Below are 17194 nucleotides of genomic sequence, written 5' to 3' on the forward strand. Positions count from 1 at the left end.
TACAGTGTATATTAACATGGGGGAAGTGAATTGGTGTCGCGTCTTGTATAAATTACCAACGACTTGCAAAATCCCTCTCATGGTTAGGTGACTGTACTGTCACTTAAAAATGTGTTACGCACTATGTTTTATGGATTTTTGTTATATAGCTTTGAGGCTAATCAATATGCTTTGGTACTCCGACATGTTTTTTTGTCCAATGTTCTCAAGAATGCGAAAGTAGCAGATCGTGGCTGTGATGTAAATGAAAGGCTACAAGTTACTTTCTCTTAAAAAAGGGACAAATTCTTCATTCCTATAAACTAAGGAAAAAAATGGTGTAGGATTTACTTTGATATAATTTTCACTCAGAAGCTGCTGGTAAATTTCACAAATAATTACAAAGAAACGGAAGTAATACACCGAATGAATTTTGAAGAAGAATGATTAAAATAGCATTAAAAACATATATATACCAATTATTGTATTATATATATACCATGACAAATGAGAGAATTAAATTTTTACAAATGACCATTAAAGACTCCATAAAATGGTTTGATGACAACGACTTTCCTGTGTTGTCGTATTTCCTATTGAAGCAGGAAGTTGGGGCAGAAGAACTTGTCAGTAGCCTTTAGTTGAGTGCAAGATAAGTACCATTCAAAAGTCTAGGTCAGAAATTAATTTGACATTTGAAAGAAATTAATTCTTTTATTCACCAAGGAAGCATTCAAACTGATCATTCAAGTGACAGTAAAGACATTTATAAATAAATACAACCCCAAATCAGAAAAAGTTGGGACACTGTACAAATTGTGAGTAAAAACAGAATGCAATGATGTGGAAGTTTCAAATTTCAATATTTTATTCAAAATACAACATAGATGACATATCAAAAGTTTAAACTGAGAAAATGTATAATTTTAAGGGAAAAATAAGTTGATTTTAAATTTCATGGCATCAACACATCTCAAAAAAGTTGGGACAAGACCATGTTTACCACTGTGTGGCATCCCCTCTTCTTTTTATAACAGTCTGCAAACGTCTGGGGACTGAGGAGACAAGTTGCTCAAGTTTAGGAATAGGAATGTTGTCCCATTCTTGTCTAATACAGGCTTCTAGTTGTTCAACTGTCTTAGGTCTTCTTTGTTGCATCTTCCTCTTTATGATGCACCAAATGTTTTCTATGGGTGAAAGATCTGGACTGCAGGCTGGCCATTTCAGTACCCGGATCCTTCTTCTACGCAGCCATGATATTGTAATTGATGCAGTATATGGTGTGGCATTGTCATGTTGGAAAATGCAAGGTCTTCCCTGAAAGAGACGACGTCTGGATGGGAGCATATGTTGTTCTAGAACTTGGATATACCTTTCAGCATTGATGGTGCCTTTCCAGATGTGTAAGCTGCCCATGCCACACGCACTCATGCAACCCCATACCATCAGAGATGCAGGCTTCTGAACTGAGCGCTGATAACAACTTGGGTTGTCCTTGTCCTCTTTAGTCTGGATGACATGGCGTCCCAGTTTTCCAAAAAGAACTTCAAATTTTGATTCGTCTGACCACAGAACAGTTTTCCACTTTGCCACAGTCCATTTTAAATGAGCCTTGGCCCAGAGAAAACGCCTGCGCTTCTGGATCCTGTTTAGATATGGCTTCTTTTTTGACCTATAGAGTTTTAGCCGGCAACGGCGAATGGCACGGTGGATTGTGTTCACCGACAATGTTTTCTGGAAGTATTCCTGAGTCCATGTTGTGGTTTCTATTACAGTAGCCTTCCTGTATGTGATGCAGTGCCGTCTAAGGGTCCGAAGATCACGGGCATCCAGTATGGTTTTCCGGCCTTGACCCTTACGCACAGAGATTGTTCCAGATTCTCTGAATCTTTGGATGATATTATGCACTGTAGATGATGATAACTTCAAACTCTTTGCAATTTTTCTCTGAGAAACTCCTTTCTGATATTGCTCCACTATTTTTCGCCGCAGCATTGGGGGAATTGGTGATCCTCTGCCCATCTTGACTTCTGAGAGACACTGCCACTCTGAGAGGCTCTTTTTATACCCAATCATGTTGACCAATTGACCTAATAAGTTGCAAATTGGTCCTCCAGCTGTTCCTTATATGTACATTTAACTTTTCCGGCCTCTTATTGCTACCTGTCCCAACTTTTTTGGAATGTGTAGCTCTCATGAAATGCAAAATGAGACAATATTTGGCATGACATTTCAAAATGTCTCACTTTCAACATTTGATATGTTATCTATATTCTATTGTGAATAAAATATAAGTTTATGAGATTTGTAAATTATTCCATTCCTTTTTTACTCACAATTTGTACAGTGTCCCAACTTTTTCTGATTTGGGGTTGTAATTGCTCAAATAAATGCTGTTCTTTTGAACTTACTATTCATCAAAGAATCCTGAAAAAATGTATCACAGTTTCCACCACAAATCAGCATATTAAAATGATTTCTGAAGGATCATGTGACACTGAAGACTGGAATAATGATGCTGAAAACTCAGCTTTCCATCACAAGAATAAATACAATTTTAAAATATATCAAAACGGAAAACATTTTTCACAATATTGTTGACTTTTCCGGATATTTGATCAAATAAATACACCCTTAATAAGCATAAGATACTTCTTTCATAAACATAAAACATTTTCTTCCCGACCCCAAACTTTAGAACGGTTGTGTATATACAGCAAAACTCAACTTTTAGGAGAGCAATAGCATATCAGTGATCTCAAAGCTAAAAAACACAAAGCTCTTATTTTGATTTCATGGGCCCAAACCTGTTCCTGGAATTCCAGAATAAATTCCGCCCACTTTTCCCCATCTGTGCGCTGTAATCACATGGCAGAACTTTAATTCTACATCTAAATGAGTTCATTCTCTGCCCATAATACGATCTTGCACACTTGTTAACTAAATTATCACTTTGGTGATGAACAAACAGATGGCATCTTCTGAATGGGGATGTTCTTTTGGACTGGTTGAGGATGTAGGTGTAAGTGGTGGGCTGGGAAATTAAGCTGCTGGGACTTGGGGGCGGACAGACAGATGCGTTAACAGCGTCGAGAATTATGGGATATTGGAAGATCTTTTTACTGGTCAAGATATGAGAGGTGGAGGTGAACCAAATACGGCATTTCAGATCACTGTTAACATCATTCATATTATGGAACACTCTTACAAGATTCATTTTAGCAGCATTATTTCATCTAGGGTGAATTCAGGGTGATTGGGACACTTTTTCCAAGTCATCTCATTACTCAATTCTTCGGTGTCACATGATTCTTCAGAAATCATTATAATATGCTGATTTTCAGCTCAAGAAACATTTCTTATTATTATCAATGTTAAAACAAGTTGTACTGATTCCTATTTTTTTCTTTTTCAAGATTCTTTGATGAATAGAAAGTTCAAAAATCTTCATTTATTTGAAATGGATATCTTTTGCAACTTTATAAATGTCTTAACTCTGACTTTTGATAAGGTTTTAATAATGCACTGCTGGAAAGACTGGCACAGCTGGTCACCAGAACTAGCTTAACCAGCAGGACATCAACAAGAAACACCATAATGGTCTACGAGATTCACTAGTTGAAGGAATACTTCAACCTATTTCCATGTCATTCTAACCCTGTATTATTCATTCTTCTAGGAAACGCAACGGGAGATGTTAGACAGAACATCCGAGCGTTTTTTTTCTTCCATGCATCAAAAGTGGAGTGTGATTTACACTTCCAAGCTGGAAAAAGAACAAAATCTCAACATGAAATCACCATAAAAGTAGTCCATCTGACAAGAGGTTGCACTACAAATAATCATTATCCTTTACTCTGACGTACTGGTTTGAACACTCTCTGTCAAGTTCTATTTTTGTCCATCTGTAAAATACTGTAGCACTTGGTATTTTTAATGTGACACTGACATCTTCTATTGCAGGGAAAATAACTCTTGTTCAGTAGTAGGTTCTTGGCCTTTTCTGCTCTAACAATGTGAAAGAGACTCTTTAATGAGCAATAGCATTTGAATCATTTCTCTCTCCTCAAATCTTCTCTCATCTGTTTTCACAGGGACACTTTAAATTGTCTTTCCGCCCTTTTTTCTAAATCTACTAGTATATTTTACTCTGGGAATGTTTTTAAGAGAAACGCATTAGACCATGATACCCCTTTTTAATCTGTCAAAATGATGGAAAGCGTCAGTCAATCTTCTTAAAATTCAGTAAATGGTGGAACATTTTCAGTTAACGCAACCGCTGCATATAACCATGCGCTATAATCCAATCCAAAGTCCTCTGAAATCATGTGATTGCTTGTGTTTAAGAAACAGATTGATATTTTGATCTGTCTGATCATTTCGGAGTTTCATAATTTTATGACAGTCCTTTTATGCTGACCCTACCCTGACATTTTTATGTATATAAAATATATTTAAAAAAAATAAAAAATGAAGATCCGCACATGAAAAAAAAGGCCAAAAAACTGACATGAATGTATTGTCCAGAGGCCACAAATAAGCACACGGCACTGATGAAGGGTTAAACCTGAAAACGTTTTGCGGCACTTTGCACCTTTTGGACATTTTTTTTGTGCCCTCTTGACAATAAATTTATGTGAGCTTTTTGTGTGCGGATCTTCATTTTTTCTTTTTTGATTTGAGCTGCTTTTAGATCTATGCACCACAAGGAGATAGTTCATATAAAATATATACAATATTTGTAATTAATTTATGTGTTATACTTGTATATATTTTTATATATTTAAATATTATTTTATAGAATATAAATATAATTTAAACAAATTTAGAATTTTGCATGTAACAGGATTTTTTATTGATGAATTGAAAGTTCAAAAGAACAGCATTTAGTTGAAATAGAAATCTTTTGTAACACTGTAAATGTCTTTAGCATCCTTGTTTAAAAATATGAATAATTTATTTTTAAAAAACATCAAAAAAATCCTGACATTAAAGTTTACATACAAAATATTTCGTTTTTAATTGACTTTGTTAAATTTTTATCTGTTCCTCATTTATATTAAAATATCATGATTTCATAAGACTTGAAACATTCAGTAGCACATCGATTTATGATACTTTTATGCAGCTTTTCTGCTTATCCTGCTTTCAAAGCTTAACAGCCCTTATTAACTTCTCCTTTTGTGAAGAAAGAATATAACATGAGGATGAGTAAATGATGAAAACATTTTACAATTTGAGTGAACTACTTGATTACGTTTTGCTGGTCTTCCAGCTAGACCAACACCAAACCGCCATGAACCAACCTGGACCTGAAAAATGAGTCATGGGTGTGTGTTTTGCAGAGGTGGAGAGGTGTGTTTGTACCTTGAACCCACTGACTGATGGTGGTGATGGTGAAATGCTCTCCATAACCTGAGTGAAACACCCGAGAGCTCCTGGCCTCAGACGAAGCCTTGGTTCCTGAATGCACAAACACACACCAGCATCAGGAGAGAGGAACGGCTCGCCTTCAAGATATTTCGTTTATGTGCTGCTGTTTGCTTTCCATCGCTGAGCAAAGAAGTGGGTAAAAGAGGCTCACCCTGATAGACGGCATGATCTTCGACCGCTGTGGAGGCATCCCCTTTGACTGTAATAAAACTCCACGGATGCCTGCAGACACACACACACACACACACAGGACAAAAAGGACGTATGAGGGATAAATAAGTCTGAGAAGTTTACCATGAATAAGTTGTCCCTCCTAGACAAACATTCTGACTTTCACTGCGGCTGTAAATGATGTTGACTTAAGATGTGATTGGCGGATCGTGCTTCTCAGAGAGAACTGGTTAATTATAACGCCAGAGTTTCCCATCAGCCCCTGCTCCATTCTGAGATAAACAGCCTGAGTGACACCATCACAAGCACAATTTTCTTCAGCTAGACCAGACTGACGGGCCAAAGAGGTGTTGCTGCACCATCTGTCCAGCAGGAGTGCTCTCTGTGCATGCGACGCCCACGATATGTGACGATGCAGAGATTTCGGGAGGAAATCTCACCACAAACCAAAGTCCAATTTTCTGATTTACTAAAATATCACTGGTAGACGCTCTTATTTTCATATTATATGTATGCATTATGTATATATATAATAAATTATTATAATTAATTATAATAAATTAGGACTAAGGCCAGAATATGTTATACAAGTATGCAAACTGAGCATACTTAAAGTGTGCTCTTGCGTTGTTATGGCAGTGCTCACTCCTACCCGCTCAATTCACTGTCTGCTTCATACATTACATTAAACTAATCACTAGAATGACAAGCTTGCCATATAAGTGGCAATTTTTTAAAGATACTCAGAGCTTTGTAGGAAGGCACTTAGTAGCAAATAAACCTGCATTGTACCAATGGCCAATTTCACTGGCCTCCATCATTTTCATATCTAAGGAAGCAGGCAGTAATGAATTTTGAGTGTAGAGACTGGAGAGGGAAAATAAATGACATGCAATCTTTAATCAGGATGGCCAAATTCATGTTCAGTGTGAACATAACCATTTTGCAGATGTAAAATGTATATATATATATATAAAGGCTTTTGTGCTGAGCTATTTTTCCTGATGTGATTAGATTTGTGTGTGGGAAACAAACAATCACATGTAGAACCATTTCTGTATTTGTAGCCTGGTTTTTCATTAAACATTTTAATTACTCCAAAGTTGTTATCTGTCACAGCTATGCTGATATTATTCTCACAGCACAGCTTCACTCATGTAAACAACCATTTTATTTCATCCACCCCAGAGAAAAAAAAAAAAAATTGCTTAGAGGTTGCCATTTCATAGTTTATGAGACATAATGGAGCTCTCGGTTCCATTTAAATATCAGCTTTGTTTCTCCTATAATTCCATAGGAGAAAGAAACATTAAACAAGACAATTGTTTACATTCAGAAAGAATATACAGCTATAAATTTCTGTGGATATTTTCATTCCTAATACATAACGATCTGCAGCCCATTTGCAATATTATAGGATTCGTTCTAGTAATTTTCTAGTAATGACTTCATAAATTCATGCAATTTATATTCCATAAACTGAAAAGGCTGCCCAAACCCTGTTCTTGGAGATGGACCATCCTTCAGAATTCAGTTCCAACTCTAATCAAACACACCTGAACCACGCACCACATCCCAAATTCATAATTATCCATCCTAAACAGTATGCGATTAGAAATAGTTAGCTGCCTGTATTATATACTTTACTCTGGTATAGATTTGCATGGTGTGTCATCGATGCATGCTTTTTAGGATAAAAAACACACAACCCTATGTGCAGTAAAAAATAATCTGCATTATTTCAAATTGACTTGTTGCTCTCTTCTTTTTTTTTTGCTTTCCTTTTTTATTAAAGAGGAACTATTATGCCTTTTTACATTTCATAATGTTGTTGTTTGAGCATGAAAAAAGGTCTGAAAAGTTACAAAGCACAAAGTCACTCCAACGTGAGTTATTTTCTACCTCAGTAAGCACTGTTTCTGAACTCCCTGAAATGCCTCCATTGTAGTTCTTCCGGGAACGTTCACGCCAAAATATTCCTCAAGTAAATAATTCTATACTCAAAATAAATGGGTGAGGCCTGGTTGAGTTGCGTTAGTAGTGTGTTGAAACTCATGGTTATGGTAAGGGGTGTGACATTTTTTAAACACACTGGAAGCAGTTGACCAATCACAACACACTCATCCTGCTGACCAATCAGAGCACATTGCGCTTTCTGGAAGGAGGGGCTTCATAGAGACCAGGGCTGTGTTTCCCAAAAGCATCATCAGCCTAAGTAGATCATAGAGCCATTGCCACCAATGGTCTCTATGATCAACTTAGCTCACAGTACTTTTGAGAAATGCAGCCCAGAACTAAACAGAGCGTTACTGACAGACTGGGAAGAGAGGTGCTGCAACAATGTAAAAAAATAATGAAAAAGCATTTTTTGAACATTCAAACATGAAGATTCTAGTAGACCATAAAAACAAAATCAAGACTTTGTAAAAAGGCATAATATGGCCTCTTTAAACCCTTTTATATTCCAGGCTATAAAACACTTTGAGTTGCATTTTTTGTGCAAAAGGTGCTATAACAGTAAAAAATATTATTATTATTATTATATTCATACCCTTAAGGCATGTTTTATGCATTTGCAACAAACGCTCCATAAAACCTCTCTAGTCTCCTATTAGAGTTGGAACTAAACTGTGTGCAGAAAGATAGAACTGCAGGATTTGCCACTGATTTAGATGCTATTTCAAGAAACATATTTCACTGGTCTCAGACTAGTGATGTAAAGAGGAAAATGTGAATGCATTCAGGCTGATTGACACATGCACACTCGACTAAATCAGACTACCCTAAAGTCAGTGTCCAACTAATGCTGAAGAGAACTCTAGACATGTCATGGATAAGCAGGTATTGGTAAGCTGGAAACGGGTCATATTACCGGAAGCCAAGTCGATGGAAATGCCGACTACCCAGCTTAGTGAGAGCCTTTTTAGCCAGATCCTCCAGGTTGTTGGATCCTTCATCATTAACCACCATGGCCAAGATCTGCCCAGTTTCCACCTCGTCTACATACTGGGCCAGCCGCCTGCTCTCGTCCTTGCTCCTATATGTGTCAAACCTACACACACACACACACACACACACACACACACACACATATACACACAAACGTAAAAGTGGGTCACAGACATTAATCATAGACCAGTAAAGGAACGTTACAGAAGCCAGTAAGCATACTGAGCATGAATGATTGTTTTGAAGTCTGTGATTCAATAACAGATGCTCGTTTCTGCAATGAAAAATAGTTGCTGATCAATTGCCTGCAATGAAGCTAACTTGGATGTGCTGTTTGTTTTGACAGTTGATTTATAATTACCATTTTAATTCCAACTGCACATTAAAACCATCAGTTAGTTGGTTTTACATGATGTACTGAAGTAACATCCTCTAATCCATCAAGAAGCAAAAACGCATTTAATAAAAATAAACTTTAAGAGCAGAAAATGTGGAATCATGTCTCACTGACCTATCAGAGTGAAGCACCTCTCCAGTCTTGGGGTTAATGACGTGAATGATGATGCCTCTGTTTCCCCAGCTCCTCTCGAAACGGTAACTGTTCTCATTACCCTGCCCAGGATGGAGTGTTTTGTTCAGGAACGTCCATGACAGCTTCTTTCCTGAGTGAATTTCTAAGGTTCCTCCAGTTCCAACGCCAATGTATTTACGGCCAAAATAACTGTGTTCAACCTCGCTGTCATCAGACCTTTTTGAAAACAAGAAGAAGAAAAATGACAACTAATCAGATTGTCCCATGTAAGGTTGTGCGTGATTCAGAATTGAATTGAGAATGCCTTTTTAAATTCCAATTCAGTTCCAGTTGCGATTCAGATTTGTAATTTTAGAAAGTAAAATTAAAGCGCACTGAAATTTAAAGAAATTGATATAACTGTAATTTTAACTAGAAAAGTCAAGTTTATTTGAAAGTTTACAAAGCCTTTAAGTTTGAAGATTTTATAGGCCGGGCTATCTTAAATGCTTAGATATATTATCAAAGTTCTGTAGTTTTTATTGTGGAGGGCAAAACATATAATGCAATGCAATATAATGATGATTGAGAGATGTACAAACAAATATTCCTCAAAAGCATTATATGTATTATCCTTGTTTGATTTTTCAAAAAAATTGTAAAAAGAAAACCTAAATTATTTCAGTCTAGTAAGTGTTCATCTTGAAATATTACAGTTTAAAAAACAGTAAAGATTTTACAGCAAATAAATACGTGTACCAATAACCTAAATCATGGCATTTTTACATGCTAAAAAAGTATAAACTATCAATCAGACGACAGAAGGCATGTAGTATATTGTGTGCAACAGGTTTTTCGACAAAGTTTTGATCACATTGATAATTTAGAGGCCTTAGAAATGTCTGTATCAATTATGATACAATATGTTTATTGGGTTAAAATTAAAGGCTCAAAACAGATCTAACATATTTCTATCTGTTAAAATGCTCCTCCAAAATTTCTTTACTCTATAAATGCCATTATGAAGGCTGCAGGAGTCTGATGATTTTTCAAAGATTATATTCATACCTGCCAAAGAGAGAGATGGTGAGGTTGCCTTTGTAAGGGCATTCTGGACTGCCGATGTGAAGTTCGCCCTTGTTCCCTATGAGGATGTGCCTAGCCCGCAGAAAAATGGGTCGATTGGAATCGGCTATCACAAGCTTCCCTAAAAAGAGCAAAATAATCAAGCCAATCCTGATCTCTCACCACTGATTTTCAACCAATGAGCATGCAGGATATTTTCCAACTCCAATTCTAGTTCTAAAAGTAAACAAACACTGCAAAACATGTCTTACTCAGTATGTTTGACTTGATTTCTAGTACAAACACAGCTGACAGGAACATTCTCAGAATTTAAGCAAATGCTCTGGCAAGGTTCTCTCAAAGTTATGGAAAAACATTATGCCAGTAACATTAATATAATGCTCATTCAAAGTTATCTAGTATTTATAAATGTTCTTAAAATGTTAGCACAAAAATATTATTTACAATTCAGTCACGGAATGTTTTTACCTGAAACGTTTAGTCGGATGTTTCCTAATGTTTATGTAACTACATATTTCAAAACGTTTAGGGAACATTCAAAAGTAACATTCCCATAATGTTTGCAATATAAAAAAAAAAAAAAAATGTTCGAATGACCAAGAAAAAAGAATATTCAGAAATAAAAAATTTTTAGTGGGAACATATTAAAATATTCTTAGAACAATTTTGTAAGCTGGAAATATCTAATTATTAAATTGAGATACATTTACTTCACTGTAAAAATTATATGATTCATAAATTATGGCAACATATGTTTTTACATTGCTTTAACTCATTCAAACAAGTTAAGCAATTTTCAACTTTTTTATGTTATACTAGATTCAACTCATTTTTAAAGTTAGTTTAATGTTATTTAAGTTGAAACGACTTAAACATCCAAGTTGATTGTACTTAAACATTTAAGACACAAATTTTGCTTTTACAGTGTTGAGACAAAATAACTGAAGATATTAAGTTATGTAATGTATAAAAATTAAGTGAGTTTAACCTTAAAATTAAAAATGGCGTATGTTATTTCACCAAGTAAAACATGTTCTTGGTAGGGTTTTTTTCTGTCCAAAAAAATTTGGACAGAAATGATGTTCCAGAATCAAGAAAATATGCTGATCCAGAACATGTCTTACTTGGCAAAATCACGGTGACCAGAAAAAAAATATGTTGTATTAAACTTGTTGAATGAAACTTCTTTGAATTAAAGGTAGGGTAGGCAAGTTAGCTTTGAATGCATCATATTCCACCCTCTGGGCGTCTCCAAAGCCAAGTCTTCTAACACAGTAGAGTCTGCAAAGCATCACGAGACGAAAGAAGCCGTTAAACTACCTCATGTCTCAAAGCACTTAACATTACAATAATAATGAACATGAACAACTTAAAGAGCACTGACCTGTACCATTCGGATGAATGCAATGATTGAACGAACATTTTATGGTCCTACACCTTCCGCAGACAATATATATATATATATATATATATATATATATATATATATATATATATATATATATATATATATATATATATATACACACATATAATACATTTAGACTACTTAACCTAGTGATTGTTATCAGGATGTGAAGAGACTTTCAATCAGCATCACAAAAATTGTTTCTGGAACAAATCACCTACCCTGCCTTTAAGTTTATTGGTCTGACCCCATTGATAGATGTTTGTTCTTGTTTCAAGCAAAAATTCACTTAATTTGGATAATTGTTTTAGGCTTTCAATCTCGTCATTTTGCCTCTCAAGTAAATGTATCTTGACTTAAAGGTCCCATGACATGCTACTTTTTGTAGGCTTTAATATAGGCCTTAGTGGTCCCTAGTACTGTATCTGAAATCTCTTTTCAAAAATTCAGCCTCGGTGCAGAATTATAGCCACTACAAGCCAGTCCCAGAATGAGCTTCCTTCAGACAGGCCGTTTCGGTGTCTGTAGCTTTAAATGCTAATGAGGAGGAGAAAGGCGGCGCAAGGTGGAGGGTGCATAGGCGCCGATACCGTGGGTGCTCCGGGGCTCGAGCACCCACGGAAAATACCGAGCACCCACGTGTGCCGGACTGCCAGTAGGCTACATTCATTTAAAATTAAACATAGCAGTTGGTGCTATGTGAAGCGTCTGTCACACTGTGATTGGTTATGTCGCTGTCAGTCGCCTGCTCCATATCCTTTCCACCAATCACAGCGTTTCTCGGATGAAAACGCCTCTTTAGTGACCCCGCTCTGTACGCAGAGACACGTTCCTCCTGAAGAATTAACCACAATGGTGAGTCAACAAATCAAATTTATACTGTGTGGACTTGTGTGACAGAGTCCTGCACTGGTTCGGGTACCCGACGGGTGACCCGCAAATTTTACTCAAACGGGTGCAGGTCGGGTCGGTCACGGGGGAAACACGGGTCTAAACACGGGTTTAAAACAATCACGTGCAAACGTAAAAATATATGCACATTTTTAGGAACACATGTACAAAAATATGCCTGTATTTCAAGTTAATAAAAATAATTTAAAATCCACATCAGTTTATTTGAGCCTTGAGCCCACGCCCTCCCAGGAGTCTCTATACCTACTTTCACTTTTAAAAAGTCATCATAACCGCGCGCGCGATCTGCTTGCAGTCGAGATGGATGCTGAGGAGTTGAAGAAAATAATAGCTAGTGAAAACTGAAGAAAACAATGTTGTGAAAGGCTTAGCTGATCGCGGTTACGAGTCAGTTAAACTTTTCATCTCCAATCCTGTCTGTATAGTGAGAAGTGGCGCTGTCCTGAGTTGAAAGATAGCCTACTTTACGGCTTTATTATCAAGTAAATAGGTGTGTGTAGTGTTCGTGTCGGCCGCTGTCCATTTCCTAAGGTTCTGAAATGCAAACATTTTATTTATTTTTTTAATTTATTTTTTTAAAGGGCGTGCTCCCATGAGCACCCACGGAGGAAAACATAAATCGGCGCCTATGGGAGGGTGGGTGTGGTCTTGACCATCTTGCGCAACGGTACCGGTCCGTGCATGTTTACGTTGGATATAGCAATGGCACGAAGACACGCAGTCTTTCAAGCATTTCAGTTTGACCCAGAATCTGATCCGGATGGAGAAGCAACAACTCAGCGGTTCCAGCAGGACGTTTCCGAATGGTTAGTTTAAAATATTATGTCTGGATACGGTACTTTATTCGGATGGTTTACAGTTATTATCATGTAGCTAACGCTAACCTACTGTTGCCTTTTCATGAGAGATCTGTAACATCTGTAATTTATCTTATTACAATTACATCATCAAGCTCTGCGATCTTGAAATGCGGATATCGCGCGCGCCGTATAACCAACAGGAAAACGGTTATCCAAATAACAAAGAAGTGTACAACACTCGCGTTACAGTGTGTGTATTCACACACATAAACTGCATAGCTAATGTGACAGCCACATTCTACGTGTAACAGTCTAGGCAACCATAAACAGTAAAGCAACACACTTATATATCATTAGTTAACTTACTGTTCCGAGGTGTGTAGCTGAGCCAAAGAGAGTGATCCAGACTTTAGTTTCAGACGTTCAGCAAGCTCAGCTCTGTATTAACCCTTCGGTGTTCATTTGTACATCCAATTATTGAGCAATTGTTATGCTTCGCTCGCTCAAAAGCCATAATATCTCTCGTGGACTAACTAAAATCGCGCGCGCGCGTTCCTACTTCCTAGCTCATTTTCTCATGGGCGGAAAATATTCTCTGGGCGGGCAAAGCAGAGACAGGGGAGGTAACATTCCTCCTTGTAACGTCACAAGGAGGAGATTCAAGATCAGCGCGATTGAGCTTCCATTTTCTCAAAGGCAGAGAAAGATAGCAAAAGCTCGATTTACACCGATTGAAATTTCTAGAAACTTGGGGACCATATACAGGCTAGGGGAACTCATATTAATGTTAAAAAACCTCAGAAAGTGAAAATTTCATGTCATGGGACCTTTAAGAATGTTTAGGTATTGTACTGAAAAACAAGACAAAAAAGTAAGTAGTAAGTAAAAAAAAAAAAAAAAAGTAGTAAAAGTAAGAAATCCATTTTTGCAGTGAATGTTTGCTGGCAGGGAATGTGATGGAATTTCCCCATCAAACTCCAGAATATTCCACGCTCGGGGCAATACGTCTGAAATGTGTTTTGATTTAAGCCTGTCACAGCTCATGTCAAGTTTTGCCTTCATCGTGAAGGATGTAAATATTTGTGGCACTTTAATGCTGCGGAGAAGTTTGAAAGAGGTTTTATTAGGAAGCTTTACCTCCGTTGAGGATCTCGATGGAATGGACGGTCGCAGAGGAGGTGAGGACGACTTTGCGACCGTAGCCTATGGTGACTCTGTGGGCTTCATTGTGACCGGGGGTCCAGGGTTGTAGACCAGGCAGCTTATCTGGACAAACTGGGAAATATATAGACATTGTAATTAATAGTAATTAGTCACACAGAAGAACTCACAATATGGCTACACTTTATAACCATAGTCCATTTTAGACATTCTACTAATTATAAGTAACTGTGAAACTACATATCACTTAACTCTCATTTGAGACTGTTAGGTTAGGGTTCAGGTTAGTAGCATAAGTTGACAAGCACTTGCAAAGTTAGTAAGTAGAATGTCTTTTGGGGAGAATCAAAATATCAAGATATTAAGCAGACAGTCTACTAATACTCTAATGACATGTAGTTGCAAAGTTACAAAGTAAAGTGTTACCCAATTTCCTTTTCGTTCAGTCACTACGAGTTACGTCAGTGAATGACGAAATGGGGGTTTCACTTAGAAGCCCATCACCTTCGAGTTCTTACAAAACGAGCCAATGGCAAAACAATGCCATGGGTCTGCAGAATTTGCACAGTGCAACTCCGCCCCACTGCTTGGGTATAAAAGGAGCAGCGTGGCAATCTCGCATTATGTTTTTGCTTCGGAGCCGAGAGTTTCTTCACTTCTCTCCACTGCAAGCTGTCTACGAGTTCTAAATACGAGACGAGCGACTCTTCAGCAGTGTTGGTGTGACAGCGTGTTCCAGCGAGATCTCATTCCTGCTGCTGGTCTGTGCAGTGATCTGCCAACAGTGTGTGTTTTCTCCCTGGACACTTCAGCACTGCTGTTGAGTTTTATCCTCTCTAAAAGAGCTGCACGCGGTGCATCTTTTTAAAGATGTCTCGCCTGTGTATTTCTGGGTGCAGCAGACAAGATTAATTCTGCTGATGGGCACGAATGCTGCCTGGCGTGTTTGGGCTTAATTAAATCACGCTCAGGCAGCACTCATGGATGAGTCATGTTCTCATTGCGGGAACAGGCATCCACGAGCATCGGGCTTGTGTGGAACCCTCCGCCATGTCCCAAGCGCTCAAGGCTTGATGATTGGTTTTTGACACCCGTCAGCACCCACCCCCAATTCCTTTCTTCCCGGAAGTGCATGAAGAGGTCATGAGATCGTGGAAGTCTCCTTTTACTTTTCGCGACTGCTCAGCAGCCTCTTCCGCCTTCTCTGCCCTCGATGAGGCCACGGCCAAAGGGTACAAAGGGTGCCCCCACTGGAATGTTCTGTGGAGATGCAACTGTGTCCCCACAGCACCTCCACCTGGCATGGCGACCCTAAGCTCCCCTTCAAAGCCTGTAGGTTTTCGTCTACTCTGGTGGCGAAGACCTATAGAGCTGCGGGGCAGGTTGCCTCCTTACTGAATGCTATGGCCATCCTCCAGGTCTACCAGGCCAGGGTGCTCAGAGACATGCACGAGGGTAGGGCAGATCCAGGGCTCATGGAAGAGCTGCGTGCTGCCACAGACCTCACTCTACGGGCGACGAAGGTGACCGCATGCTCCCTGGGTCAGGTAATGTCCACATGCGTGGTCCAGGAAAGACACCTCTGGCTTAGCCTGGCTGATATGCAGGAGGCTGAGCGAACTCCATTCCTCAACTCCCCCATATCCCAGGCTGGCCTCTTCGGCAGTGTGGTCGAGGACTTTGCCCAACCCAGGAGCAGACTGAGGTTATTAAACATATTCTACCCCGGTGGCCAGCTGCTGCCTCCACCCAGCCGCCGGCTCAGACGCCTCAGTCCGCTCGCCACCGAGGGTGCCCTCCTGCGGCTCCCACTCCTCCCACCAAGCCCCAGCAACAGCCTTCACTCAGGCCGTGCAGCTGAGGTAGCCACAGGAAGGCGTCCCAGCCCGTACCAGCCCCACAGCCTGCCAAACGCCAGGCAAAGCGGCGCTCCAGATATGGGCAGTTCAGAGATGGGTTGCAGTTCTTCACAGGAGGTGGTTGCAGGGCCACTCCTTCCCCCGGTCGGTAGGGGCCGGGGGAGAATCTTTTGTTCTCCCTATAAGAAAAAACTGACTTTCCCATCTCTGAGTCCCCAGAGGCCACGGATGGCAGTGTGCGACACTCCGCATCGCCACTCTCGTCCCCCTCTGTCGCCAGTCCCCTGTCAGAGGAGGTCGCCGAGGAACGTTCGTTCTTCCCTGGCCTCCTCTTTCAGGACGCGGCATATGACTGTGCCCCCACGCTGGGCTGGTCATTCCGCCTCGCTACCCCATTGTGGGTACGTCTGTGGTTCACATGACCCCACTGGTTCAGTTTTTGGGAGCCTGGCTAGAGCTTCCCAATCTGTTCTGCTGGCTTGCGAGAACCATCAGGCTCGGCTATGCAATTCAGTTCACACAGTCTCCTCCCCGCTTCCGGGGAGTCCGCTATACCATTGTGGGTGGCAATGACCCTGTCATGTGTGCGGAGGGTGCGATCGAGACCGTCCCTCCAGCTGAAATGAAGTCCGGCTTCTACAGCGGCCAATCCTGGACATGCGCATCTTGAACCCTTGAAACCGAACCCTTCACAGGCTACCATTCAAGATGTTGACAGCCAAACGCATTTTCGAATGTGTTCGTCCGTTGGATTGGTTTGCAGTGATCGACCTGAAGGACGCATACTTTCATGTCTCCATTCTTCCTCGACACAGACCGTTTCTACGGTTCGCTTTCGAGGGGCAGGCATACCAGTACACAGTACTTCCATTCGGGCTAGCCCTGTCTCCTCGCGTCTTCACAAAAGTCGTCGAGGCAGCCCTTG

General features: G+C 39.5%; 1 protein-coding gene across 2 annotated transcripts in view; it reads right to left on the minus strand.

The window, feature by feature from the left end:
• cemip (cell migration inducing hyaluronidase 1) overlaps positions 1-17194 on the minus strand; it is a 122040-nt gene that overhangs the window by 47016 nt on the left and 57830 nt on the right. For both annotated transcript variants that reach the window (XM_079866509.1, XM_079866510.1), the window contains 6 exons: positions 14387-14524; positions 10112-10250; positions 9044-9280; positions 8456-8635; positions 5564-5634; positions 5347-5442 (listed from right to left, as the gene is read on the minus strand). In XM_079866509.1, the coding sequence (XP_079722635.1) occupies positions 5347-5442; positions 5564-5634; positions 8456-8635; positions 9044-9280; positions 10112-10250; positions 14387-14524 (861 nt within the window). The remainder of the gene's footprint in view (positions 1-5346; positions 5443-5563; positions 5635-8455; positions 8636-9043; positions 9281-10111; positions 10251-14386; positions 14525-17194) is intronic.

The sequence above is a fragment of the Squalius cephalus genome, assembly GCF_949319135.1.
Source record: "Squalius cephalus genome assembly, chromosome: 3".
Lineage (NCBI taxonomy): Eukaryota > Metazoa > Chordata > Actinopteri > Cypriniformes > Leuciscidae > Squalius > Squalius cephalus.